The following is a 20,825-nucleotide window of genomic DNA, read 5'->3' on the forward strand; positions in this document are numbered from 1 at the left end:
TTTACTCGGGAGTAACTGCAGTACGTAGGACTGCTGCCTTACCCACATTTTGGACACCGCTCCAGTAATAGGTTCTTTGAGCAGATCAGGACATTTCACCGGGCTACTTCTGTCCTCACCATCGTTTTTACCACTCGCCATTGAACAAGCAGGCGACTGTATTTAGCAGGTTACACTACAGCCATTGGGGTTTTATTTTCTTTATTTATAGAAGATTTTACAAAACGATTTAAAACAAACGAATGCAAAAGGAACCTCTCTTTACGAACAGTTCTGTAAGGGCGGACAGACGCAACATACGTAATTTACCACATAGAGACAAGCACATCTGTGTTTTATTTATTTATTTATTTATTTATTTATTCATCCATAAATAAATTTAATCCGGTCAATTTGGCTAATTGATTGATCCACCAAAAGTGGCTAATTGATTGATCCACCAAAAAGTGTTTCCTTTCATCATTCCAGACAAAAGGAAATCACCAAAGGCTGTCTGTGAAATCTTTGAATGCTGTTGGTGGTTGGTGGTTTCTTTCTCTCTCTCTCTCTCTCTCTCTCTCTCTCTCTCTCTCTCTCTCTCTCTCTCTCTCTCCCCCCCCCCCCCAGATTCTTGAGCTGCTGTCCAAACCTCTTTTCTCATGCTTCCTTTTCGTTTTAAACGTGTATTTGGACGCCAAGTCGTCCGTCCTTGTCACGCATTGTGAGCCTGTGGGGATCAAGAAAAGCCGGTGCCCGACCCCAGGAGCATGTTTCTCTCAAGGTAGACATTTTCAGATGCAAAATCACTTTTTCAGTTAGGAGTTGAGGGGGTTTTTTTTTGGGGGGGGGGAGAGATAGGAAACCATCTGCCCCATCCCTCGTGTGGGTGGCTGGGTGGGTGTGAGGGGGCGATGTGGTGCCCTGCAAAAGGCCACCCGGGAGCGTGCGTGCGCGTGTAGATGCGCGCGCCCTCGCGGCTGGACGCGGTGCTGCGAGCCTGTGCGCTCTAATCCTGGATGCGGTCTGGAAGCTCACCCGGGACTTGTCTCTTTTCCTCGCTTGCGCTATTATCAGATCAGTCTCCTGTGGCCGGGAGCGCCTTTCCTACGTACGAGCCGTCGATTAAGGCGATGTCCCCATAGCCTCTCTCCTGGCATTTCGGGACCCCCGTTTCCCTTCCTACCTCCTCTCCCCTCCCCTCCTTTTCCTCCCCCGCCTCTCTCTCTCCCTCCCTCCCTCCCTCCCTCCCTCCCTCCCTCTCTCTCTCTCTCTGTCATTCTGGAGCCCTGAAGACTGCCCTGATCGCAGCACCGCCACTTAATCCAAACAGCTGGGCCTCTCCAGTTTGCTTTCCTCGACGACGTCTATTTACTTAAAGAGATCTAAAACCAATTAAGAAGGGGGAGAGGAGGAAGAGGGAGGGAGGAAGACGAGGAAACCGACCTGGATTGAAACAAACAAACAAACAAGCAAGCAAACAAGCGAGCGAGCGAGCGAGCCAAGGAGCCCCCCTCCCGCACGACGAGAACCACAACCTAGCGGCCGCCTAGTCCATGCGTCCCGATTGGACCCGGCGTGCCGGTGGCCACCTAGGAGAGCTGCCTCGGCCGCTGCAGCCCGGCGCTCTTCCCTGATGGGCCCGTCGGGGTTGTGCTGTGCCCGGAGCTGAGCGCCGCTGCGGCCCCCGCCATGCCACAATGGTGACCGCCTGGCTCGTCCTGCTGAGCGCCTTGCAGGCGGCGCGGGGCTCCCCCGGGCCGGCGGCAACCGACGGGGCCCCCGTGGGGCCCCCGTGCGCCCGGGGAGGGCCGTCGTGCGACCCGCGCTGGCGCAGAGACGCGGGCGGGCGCGGCGGCGTCTACGAGCATCTCGGCGGAGCGCCGCGGCGCAGGAAGCTCTACTGCGCCACCAAGTACCACCTCCAGATCCACGCCAACGGCAGGATCAACGGCACCTTGGAGAAGAACAGCGTCTTCAGTGAGTACCGCTTGGCCCCCTGCCCGACCCACACCTGCTAGCCGAGCTCCCCAAGACCCGACGTGGAAGCCACCCCCACCCCCCCAAATCTGGCTCCCAAGTCGAGGCGCGTTCAGCCCCGACGACCGGGCCTCGCCGCCGCCTCTCGGCGATTCGACGGCTCCTCTTCGGCCACCGCTTTTCGGGACCGGGTGACGGGACACCTGGAGAAACCCGCCCTATGAACCCCATGAGCCGTAGAGAATTAAAGGCTGCCGCTTAGAGGCATGCAAGAGGCATGTGCGCTGAGAGGTTACCCACGGGAAATTTCTCACCCAAGGTGAGATTTTTTAAAAATAAAAATAAAAATCAGATCAAAGCGGGCGGTTTTAAAGCAGAGGTTGGACGGCCATCTGTTAGGGATTTTTTGGCGGCGATTCCTGCGCTGTAAGGGGTTGAATTAGATGACTTTCAGGGTCCCTTCCAACTCCACATTTGCCGAAATCCCCGTGCCCGTCCCGTCCTTTGTGCAATCTTGATATTTTGTAACAACACCTTCGCTTTATTTGAGCCAGGGACTAAAATTTGAGCTCAAGACCCTGCTTAAGGCTTCAAGCACATTATGTTTTTTGGGTGGGGGAGGCACGCTGAAAAAGAATAAACATTCGCACCTAGCTCCGGAAACATACCGTAGCATGTGTTGACTTTTGCCAATTCAGCTTGAGCGAAACGTAGAGGAATAACAGTCCCTATTGTACACAGTGGGGGAAAAGCAGGCATTTTCTGGCTTTGCCAGTCCATCCTGGAAAATTTTAAGCAATGATTGGCAACCTGTACAGAGAGATGCTTGGGATAAAGGTTCTGGCCAGGGCAAGTGAGAACCATAAGGATAGGACAACAAGACCATGCTTCTGGCCATGTGCAAAGTATTTTCTGCTGGCCATTGGATAATCACCACCAGCTTCCATATAAGGCAGTGGCTGAAAAAATGTGCATGATAGATGGTTGGCAGTGCTTGTCTTTTTAGGGATAAATTTTAGAAAGGTTATTCTACCCACCCACCCACCCTCAAGCAACCAGCCCAGAAGACATTATAAATATAACCCTCAAAGGAACACAACAAGTAGGTTAAACATCAATTTCATGGAATATAAAGGCTGTCAGTGGTTATACTCTGCCTCCATGGGTGCAGGCAGTATGTTTCTGAAGTTCAGCTGCTGGAAGCCATGGGAGGCCCCACAGGCACTAGGTTTGCCAGTGAGAACAGGATGCCAGGCTGGACAGGCAACTGGCTTGATCTGGCAGGGCTCTTCTTAAGTTATGTTCTTGTGCTTGTCAGTCATCTTCCAGTGGCTACCACTGATGCAGTGACTAATAAATGTATTGGTCTTTGAGGTGCCATGAGACACATTTGTTGGTTTTGCTGCAAAGAAAGAAAGAAAGAAAGAAAGAAAGAAAGAAAGAAAGAAAGAAAGAGACTACCAACACTACCGCTCTGGAAATTACCGTAAATCTGTTTCTGTGGCAAGTCTTAGTCTAAGAATTGTGGCTGTTTTGCTTCCACGTATTTAATTTCTAATGTTTTTCTTTGTTTTCTGCCTTGCACTTTACATATCAAATACTCTCTGCAGCCAAACATAAGACACAATGGGAAACAAACCTCTCTCTCTCTCTCTCTCTCTCTCTCTCTCTCTCTCTCTCTCTGTGTGTGTGTGTGTGTGTGTTCACATCCACACTATCCAGTTAAAACACTCTTATGACACCTTAACTTTAACCATCATGGCTTCCCTCAAAGACTCCTGGGAACTGTAGGAAGGGTGCTGGGAACTTTAGCTCTGCAATGGGTCTCCTAACAACTCTCGCACCCTTAATAGCCTACAGTTCCCAGGATTCTTTGGGTGGGAGCCATGGCTATTTTAAGGGCTTTAATGGATAGAGAAAGACTAGTTCCATCATGACTAGGACTAGTGAGGCTGAGATCCTTTTCTTTTTTTGCCTCTGGATGATGCGAGTGGGGAATATATATATTTTGAAAGCAGCTTCTAAAATTACCCCCACACTAGGCTGTTCCTCTGCCGCTCCAGACAGAAAGCAAAGGGCACAAAGGAAGGGGCTGCCAAGAATCCCCAGCAAAGGTCTTTTCAGGTTTGTCTCTCCTCAAAAGGAGAGGAGCGGGTGGGAGCTCAAAGGACTTTCCTCTCCTCTCCCTTTTGTTCCTCCTCTTCCTGGAAATCTTTCCTGGACTTAACTTGTTTCTCTCCCTCTCACTCCTCCTCATCCCTTCAAATATACATCCCTGTGGGGAGGAGAATCTGTGCTAGAAGAAGCAAAGAAGCTCTCTGGGATTGACAAAAGTTGAGGATCCAATGGGGACTGCCCCTTAGTTTATCGTCTCCTAAGGTGTGAGTTCCCAGGACCAGCTTTCAAATCCCTCTTCCCTTTTATGACACCAGGTCAGATTGCAGCACTAATCCTGGAGAGGGAGGCGGCTGGTTTGTAAATAATGTGTCAAGATGACTTTCACACTTCCGTCTGTTCATCTCAGCCTGTTTGTTTGGTTTCCCTTCCCCTCCTATTCACCTTGTTTGATTTGTCTTTGGAGAGTTAGGGCACATTTTCTGAATGGGCTGCGGACATGGTAGGATGGGCACATTTGCTTATCAAAGGCAGGCTGCCTGTGTTAAAGACTATCCTGTGCAAAAGGAGGAGCATTGCAGTCAGAAGTCAGGGCGCACTCAGACATGGACACCCATCACTCAGTGGCAAGGGTGCAGGGGTGGCATAATAACTGTCATCTCAAGCAGTGCTTTCAGGCTGCACAGTAATTTTCAGTGGAAGCAGTTCAGGCCAAAGCAAAGCACTCTAGCAACTCCTGCACATCAAAGGGACTTAAAAGAGCTTAGCTTTGGCTTGGTTTTGCCACACCTGACTATGTGCCTCACATACCTGGATAATGGAATCATAGAAATGTAGAATTGGAAGGGAGCTCAATGGTCAACTCCTCGAAACCCCTGCAATGCAGGAATCTCAACTAAAGCATCCTTGACAGATGGCCATCCAACCTCTGCTTAAAAACCTCCGAGGAAAGAGAGTCCACCACTTTCCGAGAGAGTCCGTTCCACGGTTGAGCTGACCTTCCCATCAGAAAGTCCTTCCTGATCTTTAGTCGGAATCTCCTAACTTGAAGCCATTGGTTTGGGTCCCACCCTCTGAAGCTGGAGAAAACAAGCTTGTTCCCTCTTCCATGTGACAGCCCTTGAGATATTTGAAGACGGCCATCATATCTCCTATCCTCTGCTATGACCAGCTTATATTCATTGTATAAAACTTTCCCGAAGTTTCCTCAAGACTTTGTGGAAAGAGAAAATATATTTCAATTAATGTATAGTGGGCAGATATAAGTGAAGCAGATTAAATGAAACAGATTAAGCATATAAGAATTAAACTCATTGAGATGTTCAAATCTTGGTCAATTGTGTACAGCATAACCCCTCCATTGTACCACAACATCATAGAATTGTACTGTAGAAAGTGAATCAGTCCTAATCTCTTGCTTCAAGAGGTTTAATCTCAGGCATCTTCAGGTAGGGCTGGGAGAGGCTCCCACCTGAAACCCTGGAACACTACTTTCGACCAATGCAGGCAGTACTGAACTAGATGGGCCAATGGTTTAATTTGGTTTAAAGCAGCTTCCCTCTTGACACATGCCTACCTAACCTTTTTCCCTTTGATCTCAAAGGAAAGGAATATCATTTCTGGAATGCTTGTTGTTCAGAGAAGAAGTGAAAAACTACTTATGGGTAAATTTACACATACATCCACTCAGTGGCACTCATTCAAGTGACAGCTTGAATGTGTGAAACAGCCCTCACTGATCAAACACTTCAGACAGAGATTTAATAGCACAATACTTTTCATTAGTGGGCAGATCACACAAGTAACTTAAAACCATCAAGTGATGCCATAGCACAATGGTGAATGTGCCAATTGTGGGATATTTAAAATGCAGTCAAGTCAACAATTTTGCTAGATAGGCACAGGATAGGAGCTGAAGCTCACCAAGTTTTCCTGTAAACTTGCTAGAATGAACCCTGTGAGAGACACTCCCACTGTGCCCTGACAGAAGGAGGGCATAGCTATATATTCTCCTACCTGCCTGGGCACACCCTCTTTCTCTCTTTCCATTTCTTTCTGCTCTGCCAGCAGAACATCTGCTGGGTCTGAGCTCCAGTGCTTGGACTTCATCTTAAGCTGGACTTAAGTATGTCTTTGTAACTGAATTACCATTTTAAGCCTGAACAAAGCTGTGGTTATCTGTTACTCTTCAACAAGTATTCTGAGTGAGTAAATGTTATTTCTACCTGTTAAAAGATTGTTATTGCTTTAAGGGGGAGAAAAGAGGGAAATACAAGGAGAATCCAGTTTGCCTTAAATCCTCCTGGATTTCTTAAACTAAAAGGCTATCTATCTATCTATCATCTATCTATCTATCTATCTATCTATCTATCTATCTATCTATCTATATCTATCTATCATCTATATCTATATCTATCTATCATAACTCTCTCTCTCTCTCTCTCTCTCATCTATCTATCATCTATATCTCTTTATCATCTGTTTATCTATCTATCATCTATTTATTTATTTATCTATCTATCATCTATCTATATCTATCTATCTATCTATCTATCTATCTATCTATCTATCTATCTATCTATCTATCTATCTATCTATCTATCGATCTATCATCTATCTATCTATCATCTATCTATCTATCTATCTATCTATCATCTATCTATCTATCTATCTATCTATCTATCTATCTATCTATCTATCATCTATCTATCTATCTATCTATCTATCTATCTATCTATCTCTATCATCTATTTATTTATTAATATAATGAAAAATGATTCAGGAGTCCTCACAGAAAAGCCTGGACAAATAAATAGGTCTTTATCTGGAACTAAAAAGAGTTTCCTCTAGCCATAACTGAGAAAGGAGGGAATTCTGTAAATGGGGTGTCAGTACCATGAAGGCCCTGTCTCTCCATTAGGCATCTGTGTCCTGAGCTGTAAAAATATTATATATATATAGAACTTAGCTCAGCAGCGTATATAGGTAGCCATTGGAATTCTTTTAGAACTGGTGTGATATGCTCACAGTAGATAGCCCCACACAACAGCCTAACTGTGGCATTTTGTGTTACCTGCTGCTTCTGAACTAACCTTAAAGATGTAGAGCTCATTATAGTAATTCAGAGGTGGGGAGCTGGAGGGAGCGGGTGGGCCAGAACCATATAACACACCCCAATGAGCAACTTTGTTGGTCACCTGGTAACAGCAGGTGCGTCTTTAGTGCCAATCACCTGTTTGGTGCTGGAAGTGCACCTTCAAAGAGGATCCCTGTAACCATTGATCAGCTGGTCATCAGTTACTGGGAGCCCCTTTGAAGTCTCAGTAGTGGAGGAAATGCTCCTAAAATGGAACATTTTTAAAGGGTTCCTGAAGGGGGAAACCGTAGTGCAGCTGATTCCAGCTGCTTGTCAGGGCTTTAGTTTTGCAGGGCGCTATTCAAGCACTGACCACCAGCTTATTGTTGGCATCCATGCTGTGCTTTGAAGCCCCAACAATCTCTTGAATGGGTTTCAACAGAAAGCATGGCTTGAAAGTGCCTTGCAACTGTACAATGATCAGCTGTAAATCCCTGTTTGGTCCGGCCGTGACTTTATTACAGGGCAGGTGACTGGCCTGGCCAGAACTGCCTGGCAGGCCAAATCAACCCCATAGGCAGGTTTCTCGTTTCTGCGATCACCCCATGATATCCACACGTTGAGTCTGGACTCCTATTAATATTCATATTCTTGTTTAAATTTATTAGTATCATTTTCTTGCCGCAGGCAGCTCAAAGCAACTTGACAAAAAGCTAACAAAACAAAAACAAGAAACCCATACATTCATAAAGACCAAGAAAAAAAATACATTAAAAATATCCATACAGGATGAAAGCCCACCTAGAAGCTGAAAGCCTGCATAAAAGGCTACACAGAGAGAGGGCTAGGCTTGTTCAGAAATCCACTTGTAACATGGACATGTCAGCATGGAGCATGGGGAAGCTGCATGATATTGGCAGCATGGAGAGTGGTCCATTCTCCCTGTCTTGTCTAGGCATGGTCCCTCTTCACATTATTAGTACAGTGGTACCTCAATTTAAGAACAGCCCTGTTTACGAACTATTCGGTATACGAACTCCTCAAAACCAGAAGTAGTTTTCCAGTTAGCAAAATTTACCTCAGTCTACAAATGGAAGCCAAATGGTGGAAGGGCACCTGTGGCGGGAGGCCTCATTAGAGAAAGCCTACCTCGGTTTAAGAACGGTTTTGGTTTAAGAATGGACTTCCAGAACAGATTAAGATCATAAACCAAGGTACCACTGTATAGGAATGGGGCTATAGCCAGAATCCTGCTCTATGTAATGACATTGCAGGTGGACTGGGAGAAGGTGTGGACTGAGGCTATTCCTGCCCTGACATGCCCCCATTGCTACCACTCTCCAGTCCTTCCACTAGCAGAGTTGCGTCAGTGGTGGGGACTTGCCAGCATATCTCTGCTTTGCCAGTCCATCCCCGATCCCCGAAGTTACTTCAATGATGTTTTTCTATGATCTGCCAGTGCAGAGGACTTACACCAAGTCTTGAGGCTTCTCTGCCAGTATAGGATGATGCTCTGAGTGATGTACATACATGCAGGTGAGCTGGCCATAAGACAGTTTCGATGCAAAAGAGAGTACAAAATAGCTCCACTATCCTTCCTGTGAAGGAGAAGGCAGTATTTTTCAAAAACTATTAAAAGACCTTAACTGAGTTTAAGCAGGAATAATTTCTTAGCAAATGAAATACCAAATTCAGTAATGAATGCAACAAGCTTTTAAACTACTGGTGTCATAATCTGAAATGAAAATAATAAATCTGTGCGTGAATAGTGTTGATTATTCTGACAGCATCTCCCAAGTGCTTTCCTATCTGTTGGGTCTCCGCACATATAACATTTTTTCAGCGTACATATAAAATCAGTTTCCCACCCCACTCTGTGGAATGTCTAAAACCATCATGTGACTTGCATGAATGTGATGGACAAGTGTTTGAAAGCGTATGTCTAGGTATTTGTTTTTACATGTTGTGTTTTCTACTGTTTATTGTACAATGCTTTGTGAGTCTTGGGCTTTAAAGGCAGAATGCATTTAAAACACACACGGAAGCAAGCAGGCAAATACGTGTCACATGGCTACTCTGCTCAGAGAGCCAGGCTTGCTTGCACACTCTCTTTTGGATGTTAACATAGTGGGAAACATGAGTTGGTTGCTCTTTAATGTGTGAAGCAGTCCGGGATACATGCATACCTTTGGCTTTCTTGTTGTTTCACTTGTCTGGGCGATGAGACCCTTTCCTTTGATGGTCTGAAATAGTTCCACTCTTTGAATGTGGCTTAGACTGCCACATTGTCCTTCCCTGCAAGGGCTGCGCTGACTTTCTAAATGACAGACTCCATTCATGGTTCCATACGTGGCTTCTAAGATGCTTCAGCCTCTCGTCTGAACTCCATTTTGCCCTCTGGAGATCTCAGCCGAAGCATTGTCCCGAAATGGGCAGCTTTGTGGTTTGCTTCAGTAAGTCAAGCACCCTTGTGTCCCCTAAGAAAGGCATTAAAGGGGATTTAAACTTTTTATAGACATATAGGATTAGGTGGCCCTCTAGTTCAATGTCAGATCTTTCTTTTTCTGAGGCAGTTCAGTCTCAATCAAACAGCTGGGGATTTACTAGCAAGAGTTTGCTTCAAACAATTCCCATGCTCTTATTTTTCTTCCCCTTCCCCTTTTCTTTTCAATACAAAAGGGTTTGCTTATGAACTAAGTCGTGAATGCAGGTATCTTGTGAGATGGTGTTCTTAAACGGGATGTTTCCCAGATGGAAGTAGCATTTGGGCAATTTAATATTAACAGCTGAAGACACAGCCCATTCCCTGGGAGACCCAGCTTCACAATTCTTGCTCAGTTCTAGATTCAGTCCATAGCCTTGGACAAGTGCATCATTTTTTCTGTGGGAATTGTAATAATCAACTTCATCAACTTACTGGGAGGATGAATGGAACCAGAGCTCCTGACAACCAGTATGATGTAGTGGTTAGAGTGTTGGACTGGGACCTGGCAGACCAGGGTTCAAATCCTCTCTCACCTGTGAAGCTCACTGGGTGGCCATGGGCCAGCCATCTGCTCTCAGCCTAACTTACTTCACAAGGTTGTTGTGAGGATAAAATGGGGGGGGGGTGTGTATGCCGCCTTGAGCTCCTTGAAGGAAAAATGGGATACAAATGAAATAAATAAATAAAATGAAACAAATCACTTTGCAGAGCAACATGTCAATTATGAACACAATTAAGTGGGAGATGCAGAGATCTCTGGGGTGCCTCATCCATCACAGTGTTGGGTTTCATATTTGCAATCCAGTGATCCCCAGAGCCTCTGGATATGAGTGCCTGGCAGCACAGATCAGAGACAAGTATGTAGTTCCAGTGACAACAAGTGGTTTTACCTGCAGGTAAACATGGGAGGTTCATGATGTAAAAGTGCTATAAAATTTGTTGATAATAATATTAATAATAATAATTCATTGTACATCATTGTATATCATTAAGCTAAAGCCTTCCTTTTCTGTTTTAGGCATCCTCGAGATTACTGCAGTGGACGTTGGAATTGTTGCCATCAAAGGCTGTTTCTCCGGCAGATACCTGGCCATGAACAAAAGAGGCAGACTTTATGCTTCCGTGAGTGCTATTTACAACAGAAGCATCTTAACTATGGCAAGGAAACTGAAACATCCTACACTGGAGTGCCAGTCATTTTCAATGGGGATTTAAATACCATTGTAGTCCAAAGGACGCAAATACTGGTGTCTATGTACAAACGTTTATAGAGAACAGAAATATGTCCTTTGGTTTTAATGTGGGGATTAAGTAGCCAATGCTTGGAGGCCTCTAGATAAACTATTATGGTAAGCACCAGGCATGCTCATTTTCCTTTCATGTGTGCTGCTGATCAGCCAAGGAAGGAGGGAGGGAGGGAGAGAGAGAGAAAGAGAGAAAGAAAGAACTAGCCAGAGAAGGATTTATAACTACATAAATTTACATGTCAAGATATCCTTTTAGGGACTGTAAGTAACTCACTCAGGTGAATAAGTGTAAAGAGGTAAGGAAGTCTACAATTCACATTGTGATTAGGAAGGTTTCTCAAAAGAAAAATCTCCTGGGGATGTCAATGGGAGTCCCATTTGCACAATGCTATGAATGGGCTCCCAGTGTGCGTAAAGTAATTTAAGTTGGGATCTAACACAGCAGAGAGGTGCAGCACCAAAGCTGCTAACAGACGGGAAGAATGTGCAAATGAAATGAAGTTTTCCTCCAACACTTTCCAATTACCCTTCTGTACTTTAATCCGACTTCCTGGTATGTATATGATAGGATACTTTACAATGAGGATTTGAGAGATACTGCACTGCCAGATAAGGAAGGCTGAAGAAGTGTTTTAATACACATTTACTGTGCATATTATTTAATGGAACCCAGTGCAGTGTTGGGGGGGGGGGGTGAGAGAGAGAACTGGGAGAAAAGTAAGAGAAAAGCATTAATCTGTAGTGTTAAGATGAGGAAACGACCCCATCTTCCCTCTCAATAACCCAGGTGCAACATGTGACTGAGAGATGTTAGGTGACTCCTCACCTAACCATCATTCCCAGGATTCTTTGGGGAAAGCCATGACAGTTAAAATACTATACCACTTTTAAAGAGTGCTTTAAAAGTATGGCGTGGATGTCAGTTGGCTGCATTAGTTAATTAATTACTGGATTCCAGGGTTAACCAACCCTCCCCCCCCAAAAAACACACCTCAGAATGGAGCATATGAGTTTCCCAAGTATTTCCCCAAGCATTAGGGATTCTTGTGCTCTAGATCAAGGGACTCCTAAACTACCCTTTGGACCCCTAGTGGTCCATCAGTTTTGTTTCAGTGTCTGTAAAAATACATTTTTTAAAAAACCATACAGCATCTAGCACAGCGCATTAAAATTGCTACAAAAGACCAACAAATCATTGAGTGGTCCCTCAGGAATTCTCAAATGGTCCATGGGAAGAAATGTTCTGGAACCAATGCTCTAGATGAGATGTTAGAATCAGTGGGTGAACTAGCTAGAGCAGCAGCTGATTAATTGCTGGAGGCCAAACTGCATCATTGAGGACAAATTTTAATTAGTCAGGCTGAGAGAAGATAACTTTCCTTGTAAGAGCAAATGGCAGACTTTTGTTCTTTTGGTTTTGGTAACTTAGGCATCTTTAAATATCTCCAAATGCATACACACAATATAAATCAATGCAATTCAGTGATTATAAATTTATACAAGTCATTGATTCATGAAACATTGACTAAAGAATTATTTAGGTCAACAGTCGCAATTAAAATTCTACCTATTTTTGTTAATTTTTCATCTGCAGTTTCCACCTGCAACTTTCTATCAGCAATAGGTATTTTTCAGCACTTATCCTTCAACTTGGAGGGCCACAAAAATTGTGACCCACCAAGCCAAACACAACCCACTTTTCATAAAGAGATATATAAATATGCGATATTTAGGGGAGGAGCTACAGTTCTTTTATATATGAGGAGTTGTCCACAACTCTGCCATATCTCCATAGACCTCTATCCTGTTAGGCAGCTTTCCCTAATAACTATAACTATGGTTAGCTGAAAACAGAAGCAAAATGTCTGATCTTCCCATGTCCATGCCAACAGGGGAGAAGGCATGGAGCAGTGTGTGAGCCCAGGCCTTACCCAGCCTTGTTGCCATAATGGCAAAGTATGGTTTAGCATTAAGTCTGAATGCAGGCACTCAGGCTTCATTTTGTCTTCTGACACTGCTGCCTTCCTTGTTATGTTGTGTTTTAATGTTGTAACCCATCCTGGGACCTTAGCTTGAAGAACAGATAACAACAACAACAAGAAGGCACCTTGTTTGCCTATAGAAAACCATTATATAAAATAATTGCAATTGTTTCATTACACTTCTCTTTATTAGTGTTTTTCTTATGCATTATCCTTGTGAGTTTTGCACCCTTGGATTCACAGCTGGGGTCTACCTGGTGGTCCCTGATGTAGTACAATTGAAGAATGGACCTATTGACTCCCTCTGCTGGGCTAACCGATAATTCCCTTCTTGTAGCCTTTTCAATCACATTATGCTAGGAGAGTAGCCAGTGGCCGGCTCCCAGTTCCAGGAGAATCAGCGAGCATCAGAAGTAAAATATGTGGAGAGCTACAAAACAGATGAAGGAAACTATGGAAAATGGGCATACCCTACAGACAGTTAGTCAGTGGACTATTGAACTGGTCATCTCTACAAGTGCTGATTTTGCTGGAATTTAAGCATGTCTAATATTCCCCAGAGCAGAGGTAGAGAAGCTAATTTTCAGCCTCAGGTCCACATTACTTCATGGGCAACCTTTTGGGTCACATGCCAGAGCCCTTAGTTTTGCTTAAATTATGTGAATAGTTTTCAAATTGATTCTGCATGCATACAGAGTTTTTGATCTTTGGAGGCCCCTAGTACCCTCTTTTATGTGCCACTGTTAGCTTGCATGAAGACAGCTACATTTGATCTGAAATAGCCATTAGTTCTTCTTTAGGATTTCTGGAACTTATGGTTCTCCTCATTACATTACAGGAAACCTACAATGCTGAGTGTGAGTTTGTGGAAAGGATTCACGAGCTAGGCTATAATACGTATGCATCCCGCATATACCGGACTGTGCCCAATGGAGCCAGCGGTAGGCGCAAAGCTAGCGCTGAGAGACTCTGGTATGTCTCCATCAATGGGAAAGGACGACCCAGAAGAAGCTTCAAAACCCGTCGGACCCAGAAATCTTCTCTCTTTTTGCCGCGGGTGTTGGATAACAAAGACCATGATATGGTCCGACTGTTCCATACAAATGCTAAGTACAGAGAGACCCTGCTAAAGCCTCTGAGCAAGAACCAGAGGAGACGCAGAGGAGACTAAGGGATGCTCTGTGGGGAGGGCAAAGGATGGAGAAGCAAGAAGACAAGTCAGTGTTCATAGTGCTACTAAATAACTAACAAATATGACTGCGTGATCAATGTGGACTCAGAAAGTAATGTTACGCTGTATGTATATATTTTACCAGTTGTCTCACCAAACATACTTGCTAATAGGTGTTTTAGACTTATAATCCATTGTTAAGGGCATATGATATAATAAATCACAGCATGTCCACATGTAAATTAGATGGATGCAACAATTCTCATTGTTTGTCTTTGACTATTCTTTCTCAGTTGCTTTTTCATTAAGTATTGCCATTTTGTTAAATTAAGAATATTTAAACACAGTCATCTCCATTCCTCCGTAGGGTTGTCATCTGTTCAGAGAAAACTTACTCTGATGGAAATCAAATTAGTTTTAATCAATTACATTTGTATACATTTGCTTATGACAAAACAATAGTTGAAGAAACCCTTCCTTCCTCCCTCCCTCCCTCCCTCCCATCACTTGAACCTAGTTCCCACTGAAATTATGGGATGACAGACCTGTCCCATTGATTTCAATGAGACTTTGGGTCAACTAATGTTACATCTTTACATCTGAATCCAGCCCAGTGTTTTTAGACAGTGTATGTATGTGTCATGGTAAGTACCACCTTAGAGGAGGCATAAACGTGCTGTTATATATTTTTTAAAAATAGCTTTGAAAAAAGAAGTATTGCCCAGTTAATTTGGGATACCTTTTGAGTTTATTAAAAAATATCATACAGTGCAATTCTGTATGTGCATACTCAGAAGTAAGTCCCATTGAATTAAATGGAGTTTACTCTCAGATATGTGGGTATAGGCCAAAGGTTGCAGCCCTGGCTTTCAGGTACTTATCATTGTGCAAACATAATATTCCCCTGCTCCAATTTAGAACCAATATTAAGAACTGCAATTTAAGAATGATTTATTTTGTAAATTCTTCTTTAAATTAATTTGCCTTTCATTTTAATCAACAGTAACTACCAGATATTAGTCATTACTCTTTATTAATGTGAAATGCTAAGCAGTGCACATTTCAGGAAAGATGCATGCTGCTAAGACTATTGTTCTCTTTTTAAAAAGTATGTTTTGTTTGTTCAAAACTTGAGGATATTTTTAAATAACTTCCTGTGGATCTATAAAGCTTGCTGAAGTGTAATATACATTATTACAAATCAGGCTTCAGGAGACTATTCAAAACAGGTTGCTAAATGCTATAACAGCTTCTCTGCTTTGACGTGGAACTATGTTAAATCACTTCATTGAAAGAGAATAGCAAAGTTCAAATATCATCTCACACTACATTAAAAAGTACATTGGAGCCTTTCTGAAATGGTGTTTGTGCCACTGGTTAACATATTCAATGCGAGATAGAATGTGGGATGAGATCAAATGCAATACTGGCCAGTGGCCGCTACAGGATTTTTCTTTTCTTTATAAACCCAAACTAATTTCAGAGTCTTGTGTGTAATTTTATTTAGGTTCATATCAGCAAGGAGGTCAAAAGAGTTTTGGTACCTTAGATACTCAATTATTGTGGTATGCCTTTTCCCAGGCAAGAGCTTGTTTCATTTGATGTATGAAGCATATATAAATAATATTTTTTTAAACTTCTTTTGATTATCAGCAATGCTAAGCTGGTTCTTTCTGTTTCTCTCTCTAGCCTGGATCACATGTTGTGGTAAGCCAGAGTAGAGGGGAAAGGTTTGTAGGGAACACAGCGCTTGGTTGGAGATCTGGATCATCTGATCTGATGCAAGGATAGAGAACCACTTTAGCTCAGTGGGCCAGATCTTTATCTCCTCCCACCCTGCAGGCCAACTTTGACAGGTGAGCAGGGCTGCCCACATGTCAAACACCTGACATCATGATGACTGATAGGCAGTCCCACTCACCTCTCAAAGTTGACTCACAGGGCAGGGGGTCCACTCTGCAGCACATTCCCTGCAGAGAACATGCTGACCAAGCAGCACTGAGCAGGATTGACTTCTCCGCTCATCAGTCCTGCTCCCTGAAGCTATGTGGATAGGATTCAACTTTAAGGTGAAAGGAGAAGTTTCCCATCTTGTCAGGGTCAAGGATGAAGGCTGCATATACATCATACGTACATTCAAAGCACATGACTTCACTCAAAGAATCCTGGGAACTGTAGTTGTTAAGGGCTGGGAATGGTAGCTTTGCAATGGGTAAAACTACAGTTCCCAGGATTCCTTGGGGGAAGTCATGTGCTTTAAATGTGCTCATGTGTAAGTGTGCATGTACAAGGGGACAGGGGATTCTGCACCTTAGTGGCGTAGAATTTCAGCAGCTGTAACTTCTCTTCTGCATACTGTACTGTAGGCTGCACTCCAGGCGCTGATTTTGTTGGAAAACCCTGGCTTCAGCAACTGAGTTTAGGGATCTTTCTCCCTATGTCTGGATTAATATATGGCAACCCACAGCCTCAGCCTTACCCTGATGCCACATGAGGGAACGTTGCATGTTGTTGGATGCAAAGGCTAAGGTCAGAGCTGTCATGGTGGTTGACAAAATAGACAGGTCTTGCAGGCCAAACCGATTTCACAATCATATCAGAAAATGGAGAAATCACAGGGCCTCAAAGCTATACTGATTTTCAGAGATAAATTTAAGGATCTCATAGCTACCTGAACTCTCTTGACTGCTGGGCTTGAGAAACAAGCAGCTCTGTAATGTGTCGTTCCAGAGAAATATGACCATAACGAACTGAATTGGCTTTAAGAAGGATGCAATTTTATGCTTTCCATTCTACCTATCCATTTCCTCTTCCTTTCTTCTTTTTTTCTTTTCATTTCCCACTAGTAAAACCCTTTCTATATAGAAATAAGTATTGGATGCTTAAGACATCCTCCCCTCTTTGAAAGAAAGAAAAGCTATTTTAAATAGGCCTTTGAAGATTTCAGCAAAGCTCAAGTTCAAATGTCTCCTGTTTCCTTTTGGAAGATCTGAAGGATTTGGGAAGGTGAACAAGCAAAGCTATAATTAAAGAACAGTTGATGGTAACCATCCCCTCCTGGTTAGCATTCTCAAGCCACCTCCAAATATAGACTGCAAAAGAAAACTTCATCCCGTTTTAGGCTTGCAATAGTTCAGATGCCTCAATGGCAGAGCAGAAAGAAAGGCCTTCTGAAAAGCTGAGGGCATACACAGAAAGTAGTAATAATAATAATAATATAAATAGCGTGCCCTTCCCCTCACACAGAAAATCTCCCGGTGAAGCACATTTGGATGATGGCCGGTTGTGAAGGCGCCCTCTGCAGGAATTAAGAAAGATACCTACTCCTCACCAATCCTCCGCCCCGCCCTCCACCGTGCTCTACACTCACAGGGTGCTAAATCTGCCACTTGGGGAGGTTGTTGGCACTGGCAACCCATGCTATGTCACTGTCTGGGAGTAAGCCACACAGAATTATATCAGACATACTTATGAGTAGGCGTGGTTAGGATTGCACTGTAAGTTTCTGTGAAAACTGAATTTTTAAAAATTGGTTGGGAGACTTGACTGGTGAGATAGATGAAGGAGGTATGGGGGGGTGCATGCCATGGATTGAAATGTTTTGGTGTGGGCAGTTTGCGCACAGATATGTTTATGTCTTCTTCCTTGCCTCTGTGTTTATCTCCACCCTCCTTGCATAAAATGTTTTAGAAAGGTAGTTAATAAATGCTACTATAAAAAAATAACAGCACAATCCTGTACATTTCTACTCAGAAGTTAACTCCATGTGTATATAAGCATACACATGCATCAGAATGATTTTCTTTTATTTCTAAAAAAAAAAGGTCTTACAGATAATAATCCAAGAAACATTAAAACATGAACATCCATAAATGTCATTAAAAGAGCTTTTGTTGTTGCTTTGGAGAGCATTTTCCTTTAAACGTGACATCATGTTATTTTAAATTAAATAAGTAAAAAATCAAATCAAATAAAGATTTAATGCCATTACAAGAACAGAATACTCAGGCTCACAACTCAGCTAAATCTCTTGTACTATGCAACACAGAATGTGTAATTATGCACTGTGGGATAAATTCAAAGAAACGCTGAGACTGTTTCAAAGGAGGGGCCATGTGAGAGAATAATGAGTTGCCTTGCTTTTCAAAAGAAACTCTGGGCACATCTATAGGGCATACAAACTGGAACAGACCTCCCTCAAGGCATGGTGGTAGTGGGATTGTATGCTCTGATTGTAAAGGCCCCTATGGATGAGTTTTCTTGGAAAAACAGGCCGTGACCAACCAGGGTCCAGGCCAAGCTTGCATCAATGTTTTGTATTCAACAGCGATTAGCCTCTCCACCCTAGAAGCTGATCTTACAAATAAGTCAGTATTGTGCATGGAATGGAGGCAGTTTAAACAGCGACCCTCTTCCATGGTCCCGCTGTCAAAATTCAGTTGCATTCCAGCTGGAAAAGCAACGACAGCTATGAACATGGTACAAGTGATTTCTGTTAAGCGGCTATTCAGCATTCCTATTGCAGAAATCATCTTCATGTTTGAATAACCTATTTGGATTCTTTTTCCATGAAAATAATCACCTATTTGGATTCTGTTTCCGTCGAAAAAATATATCATGCTAAAAACCGTCTCTATGAATTTCTAATTTGATGTGCAGCATTTTATTTTTTGTAAGTGGAGTAGTCAAACATGCAGCTTTCACAAGAGTCTGAATAGTTTGCTGAAACTGCATTACATGATTCTGGTGTTTATGCAGATCAGCTGTAAATCAGGCAATGGACAGAGGAATGATTTGATGCAAGAAAACCTAGGGCTCCTGTTGGACTCCACAACTTCCATCAGCCTCAGCCCCATCTACTGTGGCCAATGTCCCAGGATGGGAATTGTAAACTAGCAGGGGAGGTTCCCCATTTCTGTTTCAATGAACAGGTGATTGCCATGGATGTTCCAAATCCCTTAACAGCAAGGAATATTTATTAGTGCTCTGCATTGTTTGGGACGCAGGTGGCACTGTGGGTTAAAGCCTCAGCGCCTAGGACTTGCCGATCGAAAGGTCGCGGTTCGAATCCCTGCGGTGGGGTGCGCTCCCGCTGCTCGGTCCCAGCGCCTGCCAACCTAGCAGTTCGAAAGCACCTCCGGGTGCAAGTAGATAAATAGGGACCACTTACCAGCGGGAAGGTAAATGGCGTTTCCGTGTGCGGCTCTGGCTCGCCAGAGCAGCGATGTCATGCTGGCCACATGACCCAGAAGTGTCTCCGGACAGCGCTGGCCCCTGGCCTCTTGAGTGAGATGGGCGCACAACCCCAGAGTCTGTCAAGACTGGCCCGTACGGGCAGGGGTACCTTTACCTTTACCTTATTGTTTGCAGGAGCACACTTGCCATCATTGGACATGGGTCTGCTATTACAATGGCCTGACAGGTGTGTTGCTTACATGCAGTTGGAAGGGTAGTAGCTGCATCTGGAATGGCCAATCCAGTGTAGACGTCGCTGAGACTGGAGTGCAAGCATGCTGGGAATGTGAACTTGGGAGAGCACATCTTTTGTTTGAGGCTCTGTCCCAAAATCTTGCGATGTCCCAAATCTTGCTGATGCAGCACATATGAAAGGCATTGAGGCGTCATACTTGACGGTTGTAAGTTGCCCACGACTCACCTCCATAAAGCAACGTGCTCAACACACAAGCCTGGTAGACCTTCATCTTGGTATTGGTCATTATCATCACATTCTTTCATACCCTTTTGGAGAGGTGAGCCATTGCTGTAACTCACTTTACCAATGGCATCAATGGAAAGGTTGTCAGTTATGGTGGAACCCAGGTAGACAAAATAGTCTTCCACCTCAAGTGTGTGGTCACCAGTGCTGATGCATGGAGTGCTGGTGATGTCCTGATGATCCCACAGCAGTAACTTCATGTGATGGTTCTAGGGGTTGCTCATGCGTAAGCCGGTGCTTATCTCCCCGGCTGGGTGCAAACACCTGGCTGGGTTGCCTAAGTGAACCTTTTCTGTCCAGACAGCCACTCACCCGTGGCTGACTCAGTCGCTGGCAGAATCCGTCAGTGGGCGTTTCTTAAACTTCTTCCAGCAAAGAAGCTCTTTGACGCCTAGTCTCCTCCTACTCTCTCTGCGTGAAAGCCTTCTGCGCAAGGAGGGCATGGGCAGTGGAGGACCCCTACTCTCCCCGCTGGTCCCAGGCAAGCAGTCATGGGACTGCCTCACCGCTTCCCCCATCTGCCCCCCTTCTCCCGATCCCTGGACGCTCACTGGAATCCCTCTGGCTTTTGCTCTCTCCCTCCGGCACTGATGGCAGTTCCCTGACACTTCAGTATGAAATATAAACTCATTGGGTTGCAGCCAATGCTAATCCTACCCAGAATAGATCCAAATTACGATCACATTGCTTTTGTGCCTGGAGACAGATTGGTGGGAGCTCCTGGTTATAGCAATGCTTTTAGAATGAGATTGGCTGAGTGGTGCAGAGTGCTGATTATCCAGAGAATGGGAGATTGACAGAAATATTGCACTGAGCCTCTCTAAATTCTAATGGATTGTGGAAGGATTTGTAAAACAGGAAAGTGTGTGGCTTTGAGATTTGGGGTATTCTATTTTATTTTTCGCTTGATAGGGCTAAGCCCTGGTTGCCCCAGTAGACCAGCCTTCACTTGTTTTAATCAGGGAGTAGGAAAAATGAAGAGTGGAAACAGTGTGACAAACTAACATACCAGAATTCAACAACAGTAATTCACTGTAGTCATGTTTCAAAGGTATCCTCTCAGTTAACAACATATAC

The 20,825-nt window shown here is 44.0% G+C and overlaps 1 protein-coding gene across 1 annotated transcript; it reads left to right on the forward strand.

The window, feature by feature from the left end:
• Positions 1–1,668: 1,668 nt before the first annotated feature.
• On the forward strand, positions 1,669–15,607 carry FGF3 (fibroblast growth factor 3). The gene is made up of 3 exons (XM_083728862.1): positions 1,669–1,956; positions 10,651–10,754; positions 13,700–15,607. The coding sequence occupies exons 1-3, from the start codon at positions 1,677–1,679 to the stop codon at positions 14,030–14,032; spliced, it is 717 nt and encodes a 238-aa protein (XP_083584988.1). The 5' UTR covers positions 1,669–1,676; the 3' UTR covers positions 14,033–15,607.
• Positions 15,608–20,825: the final 5,218 nt, after the last annotated feature.

Source organism: Podarcis gaigeae (genome assembly GCF_964106915.1).
Source record: "Podarcis gaigeae genome assembly, chromosome: 1".
NCBI lineage: Eukaryota > Metazoa > Chordata > Lepidosauria > Squamata > Lacertidae > Podarcis > Podarcis gaigeae.